This window comes from Juglans regia, chromosome 2, assembly GCF_001411555.2.
Source record: "Juglans regia cultivar Chandler chromosome 2, Walnut 2.0, whole genome shotgun sequence".
Classification (NCBI taxonomy): Eukaryota; Viridiplantae; Streptophyta; class Magnoliopsida; order Fagales; family Juglandaceae; genus Juglans; species Juglans regia.
This window is the reverse complement of record NC_049902.1, coordinates 37,032,581-37,056,682: the sequence shown is the minus strand read 5'-3', so window position 1 is coordinate 37,056,682 and position 24,102 is coordinate 37,032,581. Positions and strand designations below refer to the sequence as shown.

Here is a 24,102-nt window from a genome sequence, read left to right as displayed (position 1 = left end):
CTAAACCATAACTAGTTGTTCTCGAGCTTCAATCCTAATTTCTTCCTTCACCCTTTTAATAAAATCTTCAAATTTCTTGTTCAATTCTTCTATCCCATTTCCTTCTTCTTCTTCTTCTTCTTCAAGAAATGAGCCAGTTACTGTCTCATTTTGTTCCTCTTCATTTTCTAAGAAAAATATTCCAACTTCTTTTGAATTAGAAAACCTGTTTTCTCCTCCTCCTCCTCCTTCCTTCGCAGCTGACTTTTCAGTTTCCTTTTCCAATTCTTTGATCAAATACTTCCTCTCTCTTTCTTGTTCCAGGGCAACATTCCCTGCTGTACCGATGTCTTCGACCATAACCTCCTTCTCCAGTATTGTCTTTTTGCTCTCTGATATTGATGATTCGGGTTGCAAACCGTTTCCTTCACTCTCGAATGAATACTCATCATTATAAGTAGACCCGGACAAAGATCTTGTCAGGCCGGAGTATTTTGCAAGGAAAACTAGGAGTCCATTGCAAAGGAGGAATATGGAGCTTTTGTCTATTGTGTGGCTAAATAGTTGGAAAGGGAATGTACAGAAGTAGAAGTTGAACGACTTGGGGAACGAAATCAAATTCGAGTGAGAAAAGAAGAAAGAAAACACTGAAACTGAAAGTAGCAACTGTGTCACCTTCTTTAGAAATTGAACACTGATCATGAATTGAGTCAAGGTTTGTCGTTTGTTGAGCCCAGTTTGATCCATTTTTTCTCTTGTTCTGGCTGTGGATGCAGATTGTTTTTGGAAAAAGGAGGATGTGGGTGGGAGAGGAGTTCAAGCCTTGAGAGGGAAACAGATATAAGCTTGTGTGGTTTTAGGCTGGCTCATATATACCGGAGTTCAGATCTTGAGATTTACATGAGTGATGGTGTAAGTTTACAGAGATACCCCCTGGTCGGCAGGCAATATAAAGTCACGGAATATCTTCTAAAAGGGTGTCCCAAGGCAGCAAAAGCCAAAAACCTTCCATTGAAAAAGTAGTGCCACTTGCCAGAGGGAGGGGGTTGTTCCCTTTTACCAATAGGTGGATTCCGCCTTTATGATTGAGAGGTGGCATTTTCTTGGAGCTTGGGACCAATAAGAGAGAGAGAGAGAGAGAGAGTTTAGTGACAAAACAGCCCCCTAAAATGTGCGGTTGATATTGTGAGCACAAGTGTCAAAGCAATATGGATCGGTTATGCAAGAGCAATGAACTCTAATTGTGGTTGAAACGAGGAAACATCTGCCCGAGCATTTTGTGGGGGCGGTGGTTGAAAATCTAACCAATCGATACTAGAATTCTGGATTTGTCAGCCTTGTGTTGTAAGCATGTTAGTTATGATCCTTTTGTTTCTGGCTAGTAATCCTCTCATGATGATGGAAGCTTTGAAATTCTTTTACTTCTAGTATAATATAGCTAGTGCATAATTGTTACTCCAACACCCATTAGTGCACCCTATGGTGATCTAAAGATACCGTCATCTGCCATGCATGCAGGTTCTCTGCTCATGAATCCCCCCCCTCCCCATTGTATGCTTCGCTAGATCATTTGGTAGCAAACCATTTTGAAAATGATGGTAAAACTAGTTTCAATTACGTAAAAGGAGACTTGTTTATCTACGCGTCTCCTTTCGATGGTTCTCATAACTCATTATGTATAGCACGGCTCTAATTGATTCTGCAGACCAAACTTCGAAAGTGCTTTTTTTTCTGATTTTGATTCTCTTCCATTATCATCTTCTTCTCTCCTTTACTGATCTCTATGAGAGTATATCAAGAGTATCAAACCCCTTTTGCTTTTGGTGGGCACAACATGAGAGTCAGTTCTCTGCCTGACACAACAACAAACCTTTGAAAAGGTTCTACGTTTCCCCCAGTTCAGTTCTGTTGCGGAAAAAAAACGAAAAAACAACAACAACAACAAAAATTCTGCTCGTCTTTTCACCAAAAACCCGAAATAACGTATTTTGAGGTTGTCGATCACAGGAAAAAAGGAACATTCTTGTAAGTTGTAACATCTCCTTTCCTCTTTCACTCTTACACCCACTGGCCGATCTACAAAGAGCTCGAGGGGGCTCAAGGGCCACCAAAATTTTTTCAAAATTTAAAATGTTTGGATTTAATAATATATTTTTTTTAATTTTTAATTTTCATCTAAAACCATCTTACATCATCTCTGAATCCAAATCAACCCTTATTTTATTCATAATTCCATGTATATAGAAATTAGCCCCCCAAAAAAATTTATAATTTCGTTATTCTCGTGTGCTTTCTAAAATTTTATAAAATTTCAATATACATAGAAATGTCTTTCTCTAATTTTTTTTTTCCTATAATCCCTAGATTTTGTATAATTTTTATATATTATCTATTTTCAAGGACGTGACCGCATTAAAATTAAATTAAAACTAAGATTAGGAGAAATAATAAACTATTAACATTGACCTCAAAATTTTTTATTATGCAATATTAAAGTTTCTTTATATAGAATTCAAAGTGAAAATGTCAAAAAAACCATTTAAGATTAATGATTTATATGAAAAATAGTAAAAATAATTTATCCACTAAACTTCATTGAGTAAGGAAAATTTATTTAAGGCTTCAATTGTAGTATTCTATACTTAATGTGACACTAAAATAGATAGATTTTGCATTAAAATTGTTATATTAGTTTAGATATTAGAATGAAAGATGACATTCTAAAAGATCACTTGATAGTTTATACGAATAAAATAATTTCTAAATATTTCATATTTACAAAAATAATAATAGATGAATATTATTCTATAAAATATTGTCGCAAAAAATCTGAAACATGCATTAAGTTGTGTTTTTAAAATTTTATTTCTACATTATTTGGCAAATTATCAAGATTTAATTTTATATATAGTTATGCTTTATGATTTTCCCTAATAGCTTACAACATGTTTAAGGACTACTTTTTCTTTTCTCAACAAGTTTACTGCATTAATAAAGATAAATGTTCATACAATATTAATTAAAACAAGGCAAATTAAGGAGAGTCATTGTCACTATGAAAATTAAGTAAACTAGGGGGATTGAAGAGAGGAGTATGCTTCCATAGAGGTTAATGGAGGCTGCCTATTGCACTATATCATGCACACATCAATTTCGAGATCAATAAATTTTCTTCATTATCCAAGATTCTATAAATTTCAATAAGCGTAGCATATCTGTAACAATGTTTTCAATTTCCCCATCCGAGTTTGGGGCTTCTAGCAAGAGAGCATCTACTGCCTATTTAAGGACTAATTTAAAGACTCATGAATTCCCATAACACAACAAGTACAAAATCTCCCTCAATGTAAAGCTTCCTACACTAATTCCATTTGCTTATTTTCTTCTACACTGATCAAAACATATAAAATTCTGACACGTGAGTGTTGAAATAGATAATCAAAGTTGAATAATTAGGTCCACGCATACACACTAGAATTTGTAAAGAGTTATTATATTATCAAGTCCATATATAAAATTTTTTATTTATATTATTTAAATAATAATATTTAATTTAAAAAAATTAAATTTTAATATTTATTTATTTTAAATTAAATTATGTTATAGAAACAATTTATTAAATATATTTTAATTATCTTGAAAATAGAATTTGTTGAGTAGACGAAAGCTCATGTTCTTCGAGCAGTTTATTTGAGGGAATATTTTTTATTTATTTTTATTTCAGTAGTACGGAATTTCTATAATAAAATCTCTTAAAAAAATGAAGTCGGCGGAAATCTAACAGTTGCTTATTCTCGATTCTACTCTCAAGCCTGAACTTCTCAACACCGACTCCCAAACATACATAATCATAAACCTCAGTCCTCGAGGCTCGAACGAGTCAACACAACTCTCTCTCTCCCCGCAAAACCCTGAACCCTAAAGAGAGTCTCCTAGATTAATTTCATATAACAACCCTAAAAATGTCATCGGCAATACTCCGATCCCGCCTCGCATCTGTCTTTTTGAAGCACCGTCGACGCCTATTGAGCTCCAACGTCGTCTCGGGCGCTCCTAAAGAGCCCTTAGCTCCGTCCAGTGCTACTGCTGGCACTCCTCTTCCTCCGCCTCCTAATACGGCAACAACTGCTACTGCTAGTACTGACCCTCCTGGTGTTTTCAATGCGGACACTACGAGCAGCAACAAACCTTGGAGGTTTCTCAAGTACGGTCTCATCGGAGCCCTCACCGGAGCCTCCGCCACCGCAGGCTACGCCTCCTATGGTTCGTGGTTTTTTCAGTTATACGTTGTGGTTTTTGTTTTCAAGTATTCGCTTTCCTTCTTTATTTTTTCTGCGCTTTTAGTTTCGGCTGAGAAAATGGTTATAAAATTGATAATTGAATAGTTTATTTTGTTATTACTTGTTAATTATTCTGAAATATGTCGAGCATTGGTGTATTGAAGAGGGTATCTTTTTAGACCCCATCAAACGGTCGTCTGGTTTGTGTTTTTGTTGTTTTTTTAGAGCCTTTGGATTTCTTTTTAAAAGCTTTGGTTTTGCCTTTAAAGAACTAGGGAACTGAGAATTCATAGTGGGTTTGTCATTTCTGATGAATTAGATAATGAAAGCTTTGAAAAATGTGAGATTTATTTTGCAGCGTACACATTTGACGAAATAGATGAGAAGACGAGGGCGTTGCGATCATCTGTGGATTTCAGCCTGAAAGAAGATGCGTCCACTTTTGATGTAAGTATAAAGTAAAGTGCATCTCTTTTTCTTGAAATTGAGTTATTTTGAATATTTTCCAACATTTGTTTTTTGTGTGCTCCGGCTGCTTTTGAAATTTTGGGGTTCTAGTTTTTGCAATGCAATATGAGAGATCAGAATAGTAACATTTTTTCGTCAATATTTTGTGCAGAACGTTAAAGGGTTACTCCACTCTGCTGCAATGATAGGTAGAGTCCACTAACTTCGTTTCAGTTTGTGTTGCTATCCAGATAGGTAGGGTTGCTCGTTGTGTTATGTTTATGTTCTCCATCCAATTTCCCATATGTCAGCTGTCATTGGATGGTTAATTCAGAGAGCATACTGCCATTGATTTTACTTGTATTTTTTTTTATTATGTATTATACCTCCATTCTGTGCTACTTGATTCTCTTTTAATAACAGCATATCCTTCCTATTTAGTCATTATACTAACATCATTCCAATTTTAATGGTGATTATTTTAGGATTCTGTAATTTGATGATAATGGGGATGGTTGCTGTTGACACACATATATTAACTTGAGACATTAAAAGCACCATTCACCGAGATGTAGAGATTACCTGCAAAAAACAAAGGCTGCGGAAAGCCAATTGTTTCGAGGAGTGGCAGCGGCAGCACTAGTTTTCTTGTAGGTTTAGTCATTGGTGGTTGTGCTGCAAGAAAAACTTAAGTTATTTTTAGCAGCTTCATTGCTGTGCAGCATGTTTTGCTGCAATTCTATCCATAGAAAATTTTGGCCTGTTGAAACTTTTCCATTTGTTGGGGGGGGGGGGGGGGAGCATGTGGGGCAACTTTGGGACTTTATATCATTCTCAGTATAGCCCTGGCCCCCGGATCAATGGATATCTTGTTCATTGTCTAATCAATAGCAAGTGAAGAATCCATATGGAGTGAAACCTAGTGAATATCATTACTCCTTATGCCCATGCCTGGGTTTTGAAAGTCAAGAGTGTGCTGGCAATTGTCACTAGATGTGTTTGAGGCTTTGCACAACATGTATTAAGAATTTTAAATTGATTATGGAAGTACAAGATGTTAGCTTTGTGGTGTTGGGAAATATTATATCGAAATCTCAAAATGCCTTTGTAAGAGGGGGACAAATTCTTGACTCAGTTTTAGTTGCTAACGAGTATGTGGATAGCAGAATTAAATCAAACGAATATGGAGTTTTGATTAAATTGGACATGAAAAAAGCATATGATCATGTTAGTTGGAATTTTCTATTGCATTTGCTTAGGAGATATGGTTTTGGAGAGAAATGGGGTATGTAGATCAAACATTGCATTTCGACGTTGAGATTTTCCATTTTGGTGAATGGCACTCTGGTTGGGTTTTTAATAGTTGACGTGGCTTGAGACAAGGAGATCCGGTATCTCCTTTTCTTTTTGTCCTTGTCATGGATGCATTGAGTAGAATGTTGGAAGTGACGGTTGAAGGAAGATACTTGTCGGGTTTTGAGGTGGGCAATGACGAAAGAAATAGCATGAAATTATCTCATCTTCTTTTTGCCTTTGACACTTTGAGAGCATTGTTGTTATGTTTTGAAGCTATCTCGGGTCTCTGGATTAACCTAAACAAGTCTAAAATTGTACCTGTGGCTGTCGTAGGTAATATTTCAGATTTGACTAATATTTTGGAGTGTAAGATTCAATGTTTTGAATACCGTACCGGATGGCGTACCGGTCAAGACACTGGAACGAAATATTTCGGTACCAGTACCGTTTCGTGTACCGTTTCGAGATAGTCGATATATGAATAAATTATATATATAAATATATATAACAATTATATTCTAAAATAATAGTTTATATATGAATAAATTATATATAAATACATACATACATATAAATTATAAATAGTCTAATCTAAATTGAGGGTAAAAAAATAAACTTATAGTTTGAAAAAACGAAAAAAAAAAAAAAAAAAAACACAAAATAATCGTCGGCCGGAAATTTGGAAAGAAACAGGCCTACCGGCTGGTATTTTGGCCGGTACGGTATATATCTAGTACCTGTACCGGCCGGACGGCCGAAACGAAAAATTTCGGCCGTACCGGCCGGTACGGTACGAAATTAAAAACATTGGTAAGATTGCCTCACTGCCGCTGAAGTTCCTTGGTCTTCCCTTGGGGGCTCTTCACAAATCCGTTTTGATATGGGATGGGGTGATTGAGAAGATTGAGAGAAGGTTGGCTGAATGGAAAAAGTTATATTTGTCTAAAGGGGAAATAATTACTTTGGTAAATAGTACGTTGTCTAATCTTCCGACGTATTTTTTTTCTTTTCCCTTTGCCGGCTGGGATTGCTAGAAGAATTGAGAATATTTATCGTCATTTCTTATGGGGAGGAATAGGAGAGGAAAAGAAGTTTCATTTGGTTAGTTAGAATAAGGTTTGTCAACTGGTTTCTTGTGGAGGTTTGGGGGTGAGAAATTTGAGGTTGTTTAATAAAACACTTCTTGGAAAATGGCTTTGGAGATATCATGAAGAGAGAGATACTTTATGGAAGAATGTTGTTGCTGTTAAATATGGGAGTGGGTGGGGGGAATGGTGTTCTAATGAAGTTAGAGAAGCGTATGTGGTGAGTTTATGGAAGTTTATTAGGAAAGGTTGGGGGAAGTTTTCTTGATAAGTAATAATATTATTCAAAGAAATAGGTTGGGGGAAGTTTTCTAAACATATTAAATTTAAGGTGGGGGAAGGGAAGGAGATTCTCTTTTGGCATGACATTTGGTGTGGGGAATCAGCTCTTAAATAAGATTTTCCATCTCTTTACAGGATTGCAAGAGATCAAAATGTTTCTGTGGCAGATTATCTTCAATATAAAAATATTAATATTCTATGGAATGTTGACTTTATTAGAGATGCAAATGATTGGGAAGTGAATTTTGGGATGTAAGGTAGCTTTGTTACCTATGAGATACCTCGGACTACCTTTGGGTGCCTCTCACAAATCAGTTTCTATTTGGGATGGGTTGATTGAGAAGATTAGGAGGAGGTTAGCTGGCTGGAAAAAATTGTATTTGTCTAAAGGTGGACGAGTTACCTTGATCAAGAGCACTTTGACTAATCTCTCTACTTATTTCCTCTCTCTTTCCTTTACCAGTTGGGGTTGTTAAAAATATTGTGAGGATTTACAGGAATTTTCTATGGGATGGTAATGGGGAGGAGAGAAAGTTTCATTTGGTGAGTTGGAAAAATGTTTGTCTTCCGGTTTCTTATGGATGGTTGGGAGTGCGAAATTTAAGACTTTTCAACAAAGCTCTTCATGGGAAATGGCTTTGAAGATACCATAATGAGAGCAATGCATTTTGGAGAAATATTGTGGATGTTAAATATGGGATGATATGGGGGAGTTGGTGCACGAATGAAGTTAGAGGGTCTTTTGGGGTGGGTTTGTGGAAGTCTATTCGGCTGGGATGGGGGGACTTTGTCAAGAACTCCAAATTCAAGGTAGATGGGGCAAAGATCTCTTTTTGGCATGACATCTGGTGTGGGGATTCACCTCTTAAGGTTGTTTATCCTAAACCTTTTTAGGATTGCTAAAGACAAAGGGGCTGCAGTGGCTGATTCCTATTACTTTTCTAACAATTTGATTTGCTGGACTGTGGAATTTATTAGAGACGTGCAGGATTGGGAAGTAGGTGGAAGTATCTGATTTTTTAGGAAGATTATATGAGATGAAGCTTGATCAGAACATGGAGGATATTCTGCTGTGGGCGTATTCAATTAATTCAAAAATTTTCAGTGAGCTCTTTTTATAAGGTGTTAACCAGACATGGGGTCAAAGACTATCCCTGGAAAAGTATTTGAAGAGCATAGGTGCCTAGTAAGGTTGCCTTTTTCTGCTGGCTGGTGTCCCTTGGGAAAATATTAACTACAGATAACTTGAGGAAGAGAACTTGAGGAAGACACCATAGATTGCAGCCGTGTGGAAGATGGTCCCTATATGTATTCTCTGGTGTATTTGGAATGAAAGAAACGAGAGACTTTTTGAGGAATCATGAACGCTCCTTGGAAGAGTTTAGGAGTTTTTTCTGGAAGACTTTGTTTTTGTGGGCCATTGCTCTTGATTTGAATGATCTCAGCTTCCATGATTTTCTTGTAATTGTTTCTAGTTCTTAAATAGGTGTATTCACATGTATACTTCCAGTGTACCTGGGCTATGCCTACCTTTATATCAATAAAATAACTTATTACTTATAAAAAAAAAAACTTGAGGAAGAGAGGTTTTCAGATGGCTGAATGGTGTTTTATGTGGAAGAAGAAAGGAGAATCTATTGACCATCTTTTTCTTCATTGTGAGGTGGCGACATCGTTGTGGAATGAGATTTTTGCAAGGATTGGCATTTTATGGGTGATGCCTATGCATGTGGCGGATTTCTTTGCTTGCTGGCAAGGTATCGAGGGGAGAAGTAACAGTACTGCAGTGCTGAAGATGATCTCCCTGTGCTTACTTTGGTGTTTATGGTTAGAGAGGAATGAGAGGTGCTTTGATAATTCTGTAAGTTCTATAGGGGAACTTAGGGAGTTTTTTCTTAGTACTATAAGCTTTAGGGTGAAGAATCTTGTAAGGAAAATGATTGTAATGTGTTGCTTTAGTCATATTCTGTTTTAGCTAGTAAGTAGGTGTTCTCATTTGTATGCATCCAGTATACTTGGGCTATGCCTATTTACTGGGAATAAAATTTATCTTATTAATTATAAAAAAAAATTTATAATCAAAAGTGATGCAGGGAAGAGAGGACAGGCTATTGTGGGATCATGCTGGAAATCTCAGGTTTCAGTCAATTCTTTTTATAAGGTGCATAATTGTCATTCTGGCTGTGTATTCCCCTGGAAACCATTTGGAGGGTGAAGGTACCTACTAAGGTGGTGTTCTTCAGTTGGGTGGTTGCTCTTGGGAAAGTATTGACCATGGATAACCTTAGAAAACGTGATTTGTGTATAGCTGATTGGTGTGTCATGTGCAAGAAGAATGGTGAATCTGTAAATCATCCTTTTTTACATTGTGAAGTGGCAAAGTCTTTGTGTAATGAGGTTATTGGTTGGACAGGTTTATATTGGGTGATGCCTAAGGAAGTTGTGGATCTTCTTGCTTGTTGACGTGGTTTTGAGGCAAGGAAAGGTGTTGCTGCTAGATGGAGAATGATTCCTTTGTGTTTAATGTGGTGTTTATGGCTGGAAAGGAATGGGGGATGTTTTGAAGACAAGGAGCGTTCTTTTGAAGATCGTCGATTTTTTTTTCTTTTCTACTTTGAGTTTGTGGGCTAAGATCTTTGTAAGGAATGATGATTATGTACTGAATCTGTTTCTGTCTCAGTTTCCTGCTTTCTAGAGTGTAGTAGGTATTTCCTTTGTATTCATCCAGTGTACTTGGGCTGTGTCTTTTCTTGGTAATAAATTCTTATTAATTATAAAAAAAAGTCTGGTTATAGTTTCTATTGATATCAACATTGATTCTTTTTACCCCAAACATCTCAGTGCCTGCTAAAGCCATTGAACTCTACTTGGATATGAGGAGGCTAATCGAAGAGCAAGTTCAGGTTTGTGCTTGGTTTTCATCTGTGGTTTTCTACTCTTGCTCAACATTCCTGGTGGTAACCACAAATTTTCTTGCTTCATGGCAGAGTTTTGCTGAGCCATACGCAGAGAAGCTTCTTCCCGATTTGCATCCTGCAGAGCGACATGTGTTTACACTTGTTCTAGATCTGCAAGAGACACTGATTCATTATGATTGGACAGTAAGGCCATTTCTGTTTATAAAAAAGGAGAAAAAGAAAGATTATTTGACTTTTTTCAAGAAATCTATAAGGTTGGCTGGCATGAGCTTACTAGTCATTTAATAGTGTTATGGTTATACATAAGTCATGATGGAAGGGCTTTGCCTATTTCTATAATAAAATTTCTTGATTACCTATCAAAAAAAAAAAAAACACAAGTCATGATGGAAGTATTGATTTTGTTTTATATGAAGTGCCTCAGCTCTTAATTGTTGTGAAGTTGCTTGCTTTTCATAAGAATTTTATATGTGGTATGTGAAGCGAGAGAAAGGCTGGCAAACTCTCAAAAGACCTGGAGTTGATGCTTTCTTGGAACATCTGGCTCAGTTCTATGAAATTGTTGTGTATTCTGACGAGCAGAGTATGGTAATCTGATTATTCACTCAGCATCTTGATCATCACTTTTTTCTTAGTTTAATAATTTTTGTCATTATCATGCTTCCTATTGGTATGTGCAGTTTGTAGACCCTGTGGTTGAAAGGCTGGATCCCAAGCATTGCATACGATATAGGCTATCTAAGGGTGCTACTAAGTACCAGAATGGGAAGCATTACAGAGTATGTTCAAGTTGACGATTTTCTTTCCACTGCCATTATGTTTTATTTATGTGTGGCTTTGGGATGTTTGGATTCCCCGAATTCTATCTCTTGTCCTGTGGTTGAAATTACTTGATATTATTCTCATCTTTTTGCCTATTTGCTGTGATTTTTATGAGAAAATTGCTATATTGTCATGCGTTTTCTCAATTGTTTTTCATTCTAATTTTCAGACAAAACTGAAAACTTCCACTGTACCTGTAATCTAGGTTGGTTATGAAATACCATGTGGAAGTTCAAAAAATAATTGAATATAACATTCCTTGTGTTGCTAAGCTAAAAAATTGTATACAATAAGATTTAGTTTCTCTTGGCAGGATCTTTCAAAGCTTAACAGAGATCCTGGAAAGATTCTTTATTTGAGTGGCCATGCACTGGAAGGTTGCCTTCAACCGGAGAATTGTGTTCCTGTCAAGCCATGGAAGCAGCATGATGCAAATGATACGGCTCTTTTGGATTTTATACCTTTTCTTGAATGTAAGAATTCTACAATTCCTGTAGTATAATATAGATTAATAGTGTTTTTTACTTAACAAAAGAAAGATTAATAGTGTTTTTAATTATGATGATGCTGAATAACTACAGACCTTGTGACTGATAAAAAAAAAAAAAGAATAACTACGGACCTTGTGAAAATACATGACCATCTGCCTGATTTGTACAGTTGTTGCTCGTACCTCTCCACCTGATATCAGACCAGTACTGGCATCATACCAAGGGTGTGAGATCCCAACAGAATTCATTAGGCGTTCTAAAGACTATCAGAGGTAACACACACACACACACATAATTATAGATATAGACACACATGTATAACTTGATAGATGGCTGTTAAAAGCTATTTGATTTTTTGTTATGAAAATGACATTAGTGACTCTACGAGTGATGCACAGGCGAATGCAAGAACAGAAGCAGCAAGGTCGTTTCTGGAGACGTTGAGGCCAGAATATGTAAAATAGAGGTGAACGAAATTTTAGGACTTGAAGGCATCAAGTGGACAAAAATATAAGGCACTGTTTTTGAAGGCATCAAGTGGACTTTTCTGCAAACCAGAGCCACTTTGGCTAAAGATTTTGAATTACGTCATATAAATTCTAGCAAGAGAGTGTAATTTTGTTTCCCGGCATTTGGCCCTGCATTTTTTGCACATGCATTCTTTTTACTGGCAAAAAACAGAATGTTGGCTTTACATAAATTGAAGTTGTAGAAGAACAGGGTTGCAATGCAATCGATTGAAAACCCTTCTTTTTGCCCCATACCTACCAAAGTTACTACTGGCAACAAGAATAACTCCGAAAGGAGCTTTTTCTGAAATCAACATATTGTTATTGTTGTTGTTTTGGATACTTATATTATTTCCTTGCTAGGTTGGGTTGATGGGTTATATAAGTCAGTGTCTCTAACGACATGAAACATTGAAAATGTTTATGCTTCCATTCTATCATTCTATGTTTGAGGGTCTCGCGATTGGAGTTTGCAGAGACTAGGGTGTGTTTGAATGTTGATGTGAGTTGAGATGATAAAATATTGTTAGAATATTATTTTTTAATATTATTATTATTTTAAGATTTGAAAAAGTTGAATTGTTTATTATATTTTGTGTTGAGATTTGAAAAAGTTACAATAATGAGTTGAGATGAATTTGAGATCCAAACTCACCCGATTGATGCCTACAAAGCCTCGTGGACAATATCAGTGCTCTCCTATGTATGATTCCGATAGAGTATTGTTGTATATTATAATTTTCTTAAATTTTTACATAAAATATAATAAATTTTTTAAATTTTTTAAATTTTAAAAAAATAATAATATTAAAATAATAATATTTTATTAATATTTTATTTAATTTATAACATTTATTTCAACTCGTCTGTGTAGTGTAATCAAACGAGACCTGAATCGATAAATAGATTTTTTTCATTTTTGTAAAATACCGTATATATACTATTATGTTATCGGTTATATACAAACTCCTTTCGATCAACGCAGATGACAACAGCACACTGTCGTCTTTTCTAGGGGTGTAAATTCAAATAAAAAAATCGGATCGGACCGGACCAGTTTTGAACCGGTCCGATCCGGAACCGGTTTTTAAAACGTAAAAACCGGCCGGTTCCGGTCCGATTCATGTTTCGGGATTTTTTAGACAGGACCGAACCGGACCGGACCGATTGATTAAAAAATATATATATATATATATTTATATATATAAGTTTTATACAAAATATTTTTTATATATTAAATATTAATATATATAAGTTTTATATATAATGTATAATTATAAATTTTTATGTGAAATTTTATATATAACATATATATTCATATATGAAATAATTTCTTACTATAATTTATAAATTATTACATAACATGTTAATACTAAATCACTAAAAGTTTATAACTAATTCTAATATATAACTTATAACTATACCAATAGTCTAATATTAATACTATTATATAGTCTAATATATTAATAAAAGTATAAAACAATTTTTTTTAAATCAAATTTTTTTTTTATAAACAAATTTTTAATGACAAATTGTGAAATTTACATTTTAAAAAAATCGGAAAACCGGACCAGATCAGACCGGAAACCGGTAAAACCGAAAGTACCGGTTTAGGAGGATAACCGGTGCATAATCGGTTTTGAAAAATACAAAACCGGTACATACCAATTCGATCCTAAATTTTATCCAAAACCGGACCAGACCGGACTGGACTGATTACACCCCTAGTCTTTCCTGTAATAAAACGTCCCAACTCAAATCCCGCCAACGTCGCACGTGCGAAAAAACCAAAAGCTTTTTCCCACGTTCCCCTCTTCAAATGAAAATCCCCCGTCCCCATCCCATTTGGAATTCCCACGGCGCCAGAGAACTTTGACGACCTCTCAGCTAAAGCTTCATCCGTGCAAACGAATGTCATTCTTCACTGTTAAGAACTTCCAGGGTTTCCTCGTCTGCTTCAACTTCAAGGGTTTTTGAGGCTTTGGAATCTGGATTCGGCTGCGATGAATTTGGACGATCTTAACAAGGTGTGGGAAATCAAAGCCCTGAAAAAGCCTGGAGAAGACGAAGCGAGGAAGATTCTAGAGAGGATAGCGAAGCAGGTCCAACCCATTATGCGTAGACACAAATGGAGGGTTAAAATTCTTTCCGAATTCTGGTAACCTGTTCCTCTTTTCGACTCCTCTTTTCCGTTAGGTTCAAGAGAGGAAGACTGATAAGAAATGAAAAATCGAATGTTTAAAATATTTGTTTGAACCCCATTTATTTTAGATTTCAAAGGTGATTGCCTTTTTTTTCAATGTTATGAGTCTGCTGAAGACGATTGGGCTCAAACGAGTGAATTATTGGCCATCATTTTGTCCTAAACAAGGATATTGCTAGTACTTAATCGTGCTTGATCTGAATTTCCTAAAGCCGACTGGGCTCAAACGAGTATTCATTGATCTTCTATATTTCATTTCAATCTTCCCCTTAAATCCTAGTATTTCCATCGATGTTCAATCGCGTTTTGTGCGATCTCTTGGCTATCGCATGAGGTGGGTAAATTTTTATTTTCGTGTAAGTTTATAATGTTTTGTATTTCGTATTGAATGATAATTATAAATAATCAAAATGGCAGTCCAAACAATCCGTCTCTTCTGGGGTTGAATGTGGGAGGCGGGGTGCATGTGAAGCTGAGGCTTCGGAGGCCTAACAGAGATTGTAATTTCTTCCCCTTTGATCAAGTTCTTGATACAATGCTTCATGAGCTTTGCCATAACGCCCATGGCCCGCACAATGCCAGTTTCTACAGGCTTTGGGATGAACTTAGAAAGGTATTTTTAATGTGTAAAAAAGTTTGCCGCTTTTTCATATTCAATACATCATGCAAGATTCCTTTACATACAGGAATGCGAGGAGCTGATGGCCAAGGGAATAACAGGCACGGGGGAAGGCTTTGATCTTCCTGGGAGGCGTTTGGGTGGTTTCTCCCGTCAGCCTCCCCTATCATCTCTCAAGAAAACTGCATTAGAGGCTGCAGAAAAGAGAGCACGTTTGGGATCTCTTCTGCCATCTGGACCCAAACGTCTTGGTGGTGATAGCACTATTATGGTTGCACTTAGTCCAATACAAGCTGCCGCAATGGCTGCAGAGAGAAGATTACAGGATGACATCTGGTGTGGTTCTCAGTCTTGCGAAGCTTCTGGGGATGAAGAAAGTAGCTCTGATATTTTGCAGAACCTTGTAAATATGGAGCAAATGGGGGGAAGCTCAAGGCTAGAGGGTGGTAAGAGTGCACATTCTGTGGATGCAATCTCCCGGAAAAGAAGTCAGGAATCAGATCGAAGTTTGTTTTATCAATCTTCCAATGATCATTTGGAATCCAATTTGGATGCTTCAACCCCTTGTTCCATGCTTCACCATGAAAATATATCTCAAAAAAGAATTTGCAAATCAGATAACACTTCATTTTCTCAGTCTACTCATCGGCAAGAATCTGATTTTATGGATTTACCCAATCCCTCTTCTGAGCCCGGGCATAGTCATGATACAATACCTGATAGAACACTGAATCCAGAGGAACCTCTTATGTGGGAGTGTGGAACATGCACTTTGTTGAATCCTGTAAGTTTTTAATGCATAACATCTTCCATTTATTCCCAAATTTATGGAAATAGTTTTTTTAGACGTGTCCTTTAGGATAATATGCATGCTCATTGAATGTTCCTTTTTTTTTTTTATATATATATATATTTTTGTTAGGTTAATTTGTTTGGTGCAGCCAGATTTGTAGGTGAAGGATTTGTCTTGTTCATTCTATGTTGAACAAGTTTACTAGGAACTGGATATGCCAATTATTTTCTGGTTATAGAATCTAACCTACCCTCATAAGTGCAGGTTTTATGTTTACATTGTTTTGACTTGTGCATACAAACAAGATTTAAATATATTCCAGTAAAAAGAGTTGACAACATAGATATTATTTGCATTGAAGAGAAAGGAAACTTATTTTGGTTTCAACAACCAGTTGAAACGTCTGGATTCATGCATGTTGTATGTGGACTGTAGTTACAACAGGATTTCTTTTTTCCCCTGTGATTCCCTCGCAGAACTGAAAGGTCCTTTCTATTGTCAAGCCTAACCACCTTTCGTAATAATTATATGCAAACAAAAAGCAATCAAGTGATTGTTAAAATATGGTGCAAGCGGTTGGTCAGTGGTTAGATGATTAAGGCTTGCTTGAGCTTCTGCTGCTTTTCTCAGTATCGTGTGCCCCCACTTTTATCTTTTTTTTTGAAGGTCCAATTACACTATCTAATTATGTATGTAAGCAGCAAAAATTGTTCTTTACCTGGACCGCCCTCTTATTATAAATCTCTGATTTTTTTGCATCTGAACGATGGTTTATTGCTGCAGCCATTGGCTCCAATATGTGAGCTTTGTAGCACGCAAAGGCCTAAAGATATTCATATCAAGTACAAAATATGGCCCTGTAAGTTTTGTACATTGGAAAACAGTGTGGAGCTGGAGAAATGCTCTGCCTGTGGTCAGTGGAGATACTCGCGTGGAGCACCTGTGTCAATGCCAGCACCGAATGTTGGCACTTAAAGAGGTACAATTCAATTGGCCAACAATCTTCCGTGTGCTCTTTTTCCAAGTCAATGCAAAAGCAGAAATTTTGCCAATATACTTTTTGATCAAGTTGTTATGGCCATTTTCTTGGGAATGAGAATTAAGAATGTCCTTATATTCTCAGGATCGATTCTGCGCATCTGTGTTCATATTTTGCTTATTAATATATACTTGGTTTTGGTACTTGATAAGTCTCAGCTGTACAGAAAAGAGAGAACAGATGCTTAAATTGACTCACTTATACAGAGAATTTTTCTCCAAGGCCTGTCGTTGAAGATTGATCTACAAAGTCTTGAGTCGAATAATGCATGGCTGATGAATGTCGAAAGCAGATTGAATGAATGATCCAAAAGAGAAGTATTTGGAGATCCACAATGGGATATTGAACTCAACTAGTGCATGTCAATGAACATGACTAAATATGGGTTATTGAAAATGATTGCCTCCCAAGTCCACCTTTTTATATGTAGACAATTTCAATGTGGGTTATTTAAAATAGGTGGTAAGGAATTTTAAATTTTAAGTAAAGGGGAAATGCATTACTGGCAAGTAGCTGTCGTTAGCCAGCAATGGGGACCAGCACATCGCTTGTTGTTGGGGACACACTCTTTATCATCCCATTAATTCTTGGAACACTATGATGTTGCGCGCAATTGTGTTTGTATTTTATAAAACACATTAAATAATTCCTTTTTTTTTTTAGGATTAAATTTTTATAGACTCATATGAACTAAATAAAGTTTAGTAATTCTACTGAAATGAAAGTGCATTAGACATCCCAAAGAGGTATAAGTTTGTTTTTATGCATATTTTTAAAAATATAACGTAAAATGAATAGTAGAACGTTTACATTTTTAAAAGGTGAGGTGAAGCTTCTCGTTTGTTTTTACAGATGAGATGAGTTGAGATTAAAATTAAAAGTTGAATAAAATATTATTAAAATATATATTTTTTAATATTATTTTTGTTTTGGTATTTAAAAAATTTGAATTGTTTATTTTATTTTGTATGAAAATTTAGAAAAATTATAATGATTAGATAATATGAGATGAGTTAAGAGAAGTTACGAAAACAAATTAGGAATTTTAAACATCTCTAAATAACAAAGAAATATTCAAAGAGGAATTATATATATATAATTTATTGTACAATAATTTATATAATTATATTTTGAATTGAATGTATTTTTAAAAAGGATGTTATAAATATTATTTATTTAAAATATTATTATATAAGTTATCGTGAAAACAGTTGTATGTATATAATTTTTTTTTATTTTAATTAAATAGTAAATTGTGTCTTGGAAGAGGAGAAAGAAAAAGGATAAAGAAACATAATATCCAAAATTTATTTAAATGACTACAAGGAAAAAAGAAAAGAAAAAGAAAGTAGGCAACATATTTACTGTTTAGATGGGCCATGGACTCAAAATGGACTCAGCCTTCTCTGTGGATGCTGCCACATAATCGTATGGCCCCAAAACGGGAAGACAAAATATAATCATTTTACAAATTGTTTACCCTTATTTCTTCTCTCTCTCTCTCTGACTTTCTCTCTCCCTCTCCGAGCTAACAAATTGTTTACCTATTCTTCGTCTACCACTCCCCTGTTCCCCTCTCACAACATCGGTTCAGCTGAATGTGATGCACCTTTCCAAGGCTCTGCAGTTCTCACACTTTCCATGTCCAAGCCCTTTTTAAGGTATCCTTCTTCTGCTTCTCCTCCGTTATTCCTTCTCTTTCTCCGCTCTCCCTTGTACCCAAAACAACTGGCATAAGAACTTTTGTACCCACCTCTCTCTCGAAACTTTCAACATCACTTTCTCTGGCTCTTTCCAAGCATTAGACCTTGAGCGGTCCCTCTTTATTGTGCTGAAGTGCAGTCTTTTCGTCTAAATTGAGATGCCGGTTTCATTTTTTGATTACTCTCTTGGAAACAGCCGCCGAAGAACATCTTTGCACCTCTGTACGGCTTTTAAGCCCTGACCCAATTTTCTGGCTTTGATGTTTCTGATCTGCTTGTAAACCTTCAAGGCCCTTGTCTTTTTTGGGTTATGGTCAATTTTTTCTAAATACTAACTTTTGGTTTGTTAGAGTCCGCCTGTGTGGCGGTTCAGATTAGAGTAAATATCGCTTGGACTTTGTGCTTTGATTAAATGGTAGAACCTTTCTAAATGGTTGTAGTCTGCCAGGGTGTTGAAGGCAATTAAATCAGTTGGCTTTGATTTATTGAACCAAGTCCCATTTAATTGGGGCCATCTTCAGCTTTGTACCTGGTGTTCTTCGATCTGCTTTTTAATTTATAAATTTTGGGATTTTTAGAATCCTGGTCAGTTTGACGATATACCCAGTATTTCTTTGCTATTTGGCAGATAGAACATGAGTTAATCACAATAAGGATATATACAATGGAAAGATTGTAGACGTCCCAGAAGATTTTTTTGGTTGCTGGTTGTTAGGCAGCGTAGTCAGTTGAGTTTGAAGCCTTGAGCTCTTCAGATATGTAATTTGAATTTCGAGTCGGTTTTGGTGTCCCATATTACTGTTAGCTCCTTCTGCTGCTTTCTCTCAAAATGACTGGAACTAGTCACTGTTTTGTGGAGTGGAAAGAGCAATTTGTATCACAGGAGCGTGGTAATCGTGTGGTTCACTATTTCTTGAAGGATTCCTATGGGGAATCTATCCTTGCAGTTGTGGGAACCGAGAGAAGTGTCAGGCACATGTTTTATGTTGTTGCCGAGGAGTTCTTGGAGGCTTATGGGAAGGAAAATTCCATCCATGGTGGTTATAAGTGGCGATCGAGAAGAGAGGTTGTAGACTGGCTTACGTCTATGCTATCTAAGCAGCATTTACATGGAGAACGATCAGGTATGTTTTGCCCCCATTTGATATTTGGGTTTCTCATTCATTCTTGCAACTTTATGTCTACATGGGGTAATTATAAAATTTTGTATCAATGGCGCTGATTATATTAGAATGATAAGATTTTGTAGACTATACGATGAGTATGTGTTGACAAAACGTGATACAAATTTTGATTTTGTGTATGGTCCTTCATGAGTCACTTCTTTTCTTTTTCTGTCTTCTATGCCTTGTGTTTTATGAGTCCACGCCTGTAACTTTGTGGCCTTGTTCCTCCATACTTGTCAAAGTTTTCTTGATAGGTATTGCAATTATTATTTGCTCCTTTTTAGAGGGATATGATTGCATTTATCTTGCTTGAGTCATCCATTCATGTGATCATCTTTTCTCACCACATTCTGTCAGTGCAACTGCTTGAGCAGTTGAGCCATTGTGAAGGTTGAAGTTCGTTAAAGTCTAGTAGTTATAATCTAGTTTTAAAGAAGGTTGCAGGATCTCTCTCTCTCAACGTACTATATATATGCTAATGTCATTGAACTTAATTAACACAAGAAATCCTACTTATAAAAAAATAATGAGAAATCTGATGTTTGGAAGTTTATGGTTATTTTCCATCTGTATTATGAAATTGCATTGCATGGTGCATGAATTTGTACATGCTTTTAATGAGGAAGAAATCAAGAGTAATGTATTGGTCAGCATATGTGTAACTTGGACTTGGTAGTTCTGGCAAGGCAACAAATTGTGGTTGGACATACTTTGTGACAGGAATGCTCGTGAAATTTCAATCAAGCTAGAACATTATGAGCACTTGATTCATTTCTGGAGATATTCTATGTTCTATTTTCAATATAGAAGTCCTAACTAGGTGTATTCTCTTTTATACTTCCTATGTATTTAGGCTATATGTATTTCAGAATTAATAAAATATCTTTCTACCTATCAAAAAAAGAATTATAAGGTGGTTTTATGATTTTTATACCTCTTGCTAATGTAGATAGTGTGTTTGCCTTCAATTTATTAGTTACATTTTCTAGTTAGAGTTATTTTTATGAATAATCAAATATTTTTTTCTCTTGAATACTTACATTTTCTATGGCATTTTCTTTGCCAGAATCACCAAAACATGACCCAATACACTCTGCAATGGATGGAGTGGCCACTCCACTGACCCAAGTACCAGATGATAGGGTATATTTTTCACTGTTATGTATCTAAGTTGGTGTTTATAAATGCTTTCAATTGTAATCTGAAAGCTGTATATCAGGTCCATATTGCAAGGAGTTTCAAGGGACACCATCCAGACATTGTCTGGTCAGGTGTTGCATGGAAATGTGGTAAACAGCTCAAGCATTACCCAGCATTTTGCAGGAATGGGACTACAATAGCGGTAAACATCTACCATTTAATTAAAAGGGAACACAAGGTGTGGAGAGTTTGAAATGTTTTTTTTTTTTAATTTATTTTTTACGTGTATCCTCACCAAGCCAGGGGCCCCTTGGACCCAACCCTGAGTAGTAAGCCTTGGATAGACAATTCTACCCACTAAAACAGCGTATCAGGTAATTTAAGGGAGCTCCTAGTGTGAAATTGAATTCAACATGTCCGAGTCTATAGCTCATCCCAAGCCCACCTTTTTTACCATTAGGCTGCACCCAAACAGGTAGGGTGGTTGAAATTTTGAGAGCACAAGGTGTTAAGGATTAAATTTTAGCAACTTGCATTTTCAATTTGTAGATTTAGTAGAATAAAAATAGAGCAAGAACATGCAGCAATAAAATAAATTTGATAGTAAGTCACCATCCTGCAGTAGAGATGCTAGTTTCCTATTGATGTATCTCTTTTTCTCAGTTGTAAATCCTAGTTAGGTATTATTACTCACGTATACATCTCATGTACTTGGAAATGCCCATTATATTATGAACAAACCTTCTGATTACCTATAAAGAAAAAATCTCTTTCCTCGTATGCTTTTACTGGGACGTATGTTCCTCACTAAGAATGATGTCGGTTGGATGTTGCTTTTTGTCGTTGTTTTATTTCCGGTCTTTGCTTCCTCTAATAGTTTCTCGTCTTTCCTGATATTCAGATTCAATCCTTCATCTTTGTCATGGCTAAAGGAGAAAATCACTACGTTGCTTATTTAGAAGATATGTATGAAGACAAGAGGGGTCAGAAAAAGGTGAAAGTAAGGTGGTTTCACCACAATCAGGAAGTCAAAGGGATAATTCCCATACGAAATCCTCACCCAAAAGAAGTTTTCATAACTCCATATGTACAAGTCATAAGTGCAGAGTGTATTGATGGTCCTGCCACGGTCTTAACTCGTGAACATTATGAAAAATGCTTAGCATCTTTTCCTCATCCGTTATTAGCCAGAATTCATTTGTGTTATAGGCAGTTCAGAAGCAACAGAGTGAAACCCTTTGACCTCAGCAAGCTGCGTGGCTACTTTGATCAGCCAATTCTCTCTTGTTTGGGTCCTGATGCCTTCTCAAGGCCCGAGTTTATATGCCATGGTCTGGCTGGGGAAGAAGCTGAACAGTTAAGCTCGGGTGAGAATGTAAAGCTAGGAGTAAAGAGGACAAGAAGTGGTAGGGCATGTCAAAGGTTTGCAGCAGATCATTCGGGAGTCAGAAATTCTGTTAGAGTTCACCAGATGATAACATATGACCCTTATGAGAACTTAGACTATGGTTTGTCAGCCAGCAGGAGATTGCTTTCCCTGAAGCACATCGATTGTCACCCTTGGTATCCTCCACTATTTAAGGTTGATGGAAAGATAGAGCTGCTCTGTCAAGATAGCGGCATCCGAGGCTGCTGGTTCAGGTGTACGGTCTTGCAGGTGTCACGAAAACAGATGAAAGTGCGATATGATGATGTGCAGGATGAAGATGGATGTGGCAATCTTGAGGTATGTGATCCCTCTCTAGGATGTTTTCCTTATGATTGATAATTAATGTAAGTTGAAGTCATAGCGTTTATAGTTTTGCAGAATACCAGCCTGAATGCCTACTTTAGGTAGGCCACATCATTTTTAGCTACAATTCTGATTAACCCCCCATGGCTACATTTGTGTGTGTGTGTGTGTGTGTGTGTGGGCCACATCTTTTGATTAACCCCTCATGGCTACATTTGTTTACGTGCGGGCGCAAGCGCTTCTAAAGAAAATAGGAATGACCAATAATGGATTGCAATCTAGTGTAGACAGCTCTAACAAACTTAATTTATCTCTCCTATACTTTAATGACACGAGCCATGTGCAGCTCCTAATTTTCTCTTGAAGCCAGAATTCCTGACTGGAAAGGCAGTTAAGATGTTCTCTAATTTGTAGGAATGGATCCCTGCTTTTAAAATGGCTATGCCCGATAAACTTGGCATGAGGCATCCGGGTCGCTCTACAATTAGGCCAGCTCCTCCTCCTAAGGAACAACTAGACAGTGCTCTCGAGGTTGGGACTGCAGTTGATGCATGGTGGAGTGATGGCTGGTGGGAAGGAGTAGTTACTGGCTTGGATAACTCTGGTGATGGTACTATGCAAATTTACTTTCCCGGTATGCTTATTAAATTTTATTTAGTTTTTTCTTATTTTTCACTTCCTTTCACTTTTATAAGAGAACTTATTTGGTGGTTAGGTGAGAGCATAGTATTGAATGTACACAAAAAGGATCTAAGAAAATCCAAAGATTGGATGGGGGACCAGTGGGTTGATATACAGGGAAAGCCTGACATAATCTCCGCCTTATCTGCAACTATTGGCTTGGAAAATAAGCTTTCTCCATCCTCAAACATTATCAAGGATGTCAAATCTGATTTTTCCGTGTCATGTGCCGAAGTTCCTAGCAGTGCTAAATTTAACATTGGTGAAGATGAAAAGCTCGAATTAACTGCAGTTATCAACTCTGATGGCCTTCCTGAAGATATGGAAAGGGTCATTGATAAGAAGTCATCATCATTAAATGACAAAGGAACTGGGGTTGATGGTGTTGGGATGAAAGGCAGTTGTAATAATGTAGATGATGCGCAAGGTAATGACAACGATGACAAACGTGACAATGATAGTGAGAATGGTGATGACACCCAGGATTTTGAGACTTCTGGACAGAATTGTAAAGCAGAACTAATGGAACTGGCCGCATAAGATGTTCAATAGGAGCTATGTGCCTTAATTTATGATGGTGGATGATGACCGTATACTTGGTTAGTTTTGACTGCTTGGGTCGGTTGTTTGGATGCTTGTAAATAGTTACACGGGTGTGGGGGAAGCTCATTGCATTCGGACTTGACTCTGTAGCCTTTGTAGGTGTACAGGTTTAAGGCTTAGAATTTTATGGTGGTTGTCGGATTCTCTCGAGTGTTTTTACTTTTTAGAATATTAACTCCTTCCCTTAGAAGCACTCCAAAATGAATCAGATTGATTCACTTATGTGCTTCTTGTACCTTGTACCAACAAATTTGAAGACTGCCATAAAGTCGAAATTACTTTTTTGTTTCTTTTGTTCTGTCTCCTTTTGGTCT

At 36.4% G+C, this 24,102-nt stretch overlaps 4 protein-coding genes across 10 annotated transcripts; 3 read left to right on the top strand and 1 right to left on the bottom strand.

Moving 5' to 3' along the window:
- On the bottom strand, nucleotides 1–726 carry LOC108983291. Its single transcript, XM_018954882.1, has one exon. It carries the CDS (start codon nucleotides 724–726, stop codon nucleotides 1–3), a length of 726 nt encoding a protein of 241 aa, XP_018810427.1.
- Nucleotides 727–3,768: 3,042 nt separating this feature from the next.
- Nucleotides 3,769–12,363, top strand: LOC108985219 (mitochondrial import inner membrane translocase subunit TIM50). Of its 2 annotated transcripts, XM_035687246.1 has the most exons (11): nucleotides 3,769–4,242; nucleotides 4,618–4,706; nucleotides 4,879–4,915; nucleotides 10,211–10,272; nucleotides 10,357–10,470; nucleotides 10,771–10,875; nucleotides 10,968–11,066; nucleotides 11,423–11,582; nucleotides 11,770–11,872; nucleotides 11,999–12,091; nucleotides 12,131–12,363. In XM_035687246.1, the coding sequence occupies exons 1-10, from the start codon at nucleotides 3,942–3,944 to the stop codon at nucleotides 12,042–12,044; spliced, it is 1,116 nt and encodes a 371-aa protein (XP_035543139.1). In that variant the 5' UTR covers nucleotides 3,769–3,941; the 3' UTR covers nucleotides 12,045–12,091; nucleotides 12,131–12,363. The 2 variants fall into 2 exon arrangements, with proteins under 2 accessions (XP_035543139.1, XP_035543138.1); XM_035687245.1 differs by having other exon boundaries at nucleotides 11,999–12,363.
- Nucleotides 12,364–13,937: 1,574 nt separating this feature from the next.
- Nucleotides 13,938–17,367, top strand: LOC108985191. 5 transcript variants are annotated; one of them, XM_018957400.2, is made up of 5 exons: nucleotides 13,938–14,267; nucleotides 14,730–14,925; nucleotides 14,999–15,715; nucleotides 16,508–16,703; nucleotides 16,916–17,367. In XM_018957400.2, the coding sequence occupies exons 1-4, from the start codon at nucleotides 14,113–14,115 to the stop codon at nucleotides 16,697–16,699; spliced, it is 1,260 nt and encodes a 419-aa protein (XP_018812945.1). In that variant the 5' UTR covers nucleotides 13,938–14,112; the 3' UTR covers nucleotides 16,700–16,703; nucleotides 16,916–17,367. The 5 variants fall into 5 exon arrangements, with proteins under 5 accessions (XP_018812945.1, XP_018812957.1, XP_018812950.1 ...); XM_018957412.2 differs by having other exon boundaries at nucleotides 13,955–14,267; nucleotides 16,986–17,367; XM_018957405.2 differs by having other exon boundaries at nucleotides 13,955–14,267; nucleotides 16,970–17,367.
- Nucleotides 17,368–18,232: 865 nt separating this feature from the next.
- Nucleotides 18,233–24,081, top strand: LOC108985179. Of its 2 annotated transcripts, XM_018957376.2 has the most exons (7): nucleotides 18,244–18,424; nucleotides 19,095–19,590; nucleotides 20,699–20,775; nucleotides 20,852–20,974; nucleotides 21,674–22,498; nucleotides 22,919–23,138; nucleotides 23,220–24,081. In XM_018957376.2, the coding sequence occupies exons 2-7, from the start codon at nucleotides 19,296–19,298 to the stop codon at nucleotides 23,723–23,725; spliced, it is 2,046 nt and encodes a 681-aa protein (XP_018812921.1). In that variant the 5' UTR covers nucleotides 18,244–18,424; nucleotides 19,095–19,295; the 3' UTR covers nucleotides 23,726–24,081. The 2 variants fall into 2 exon arrangements, with proteins under 2 accessions (XP_018812918.1, XP_018812921.1); XM_018957373.2 differs by having other exon boundaries at nucleotides 18,233–19,590.
- The last annotated feature ends 21 nt before the right edge of the window (nucleotides 24,082–24,102 follow it).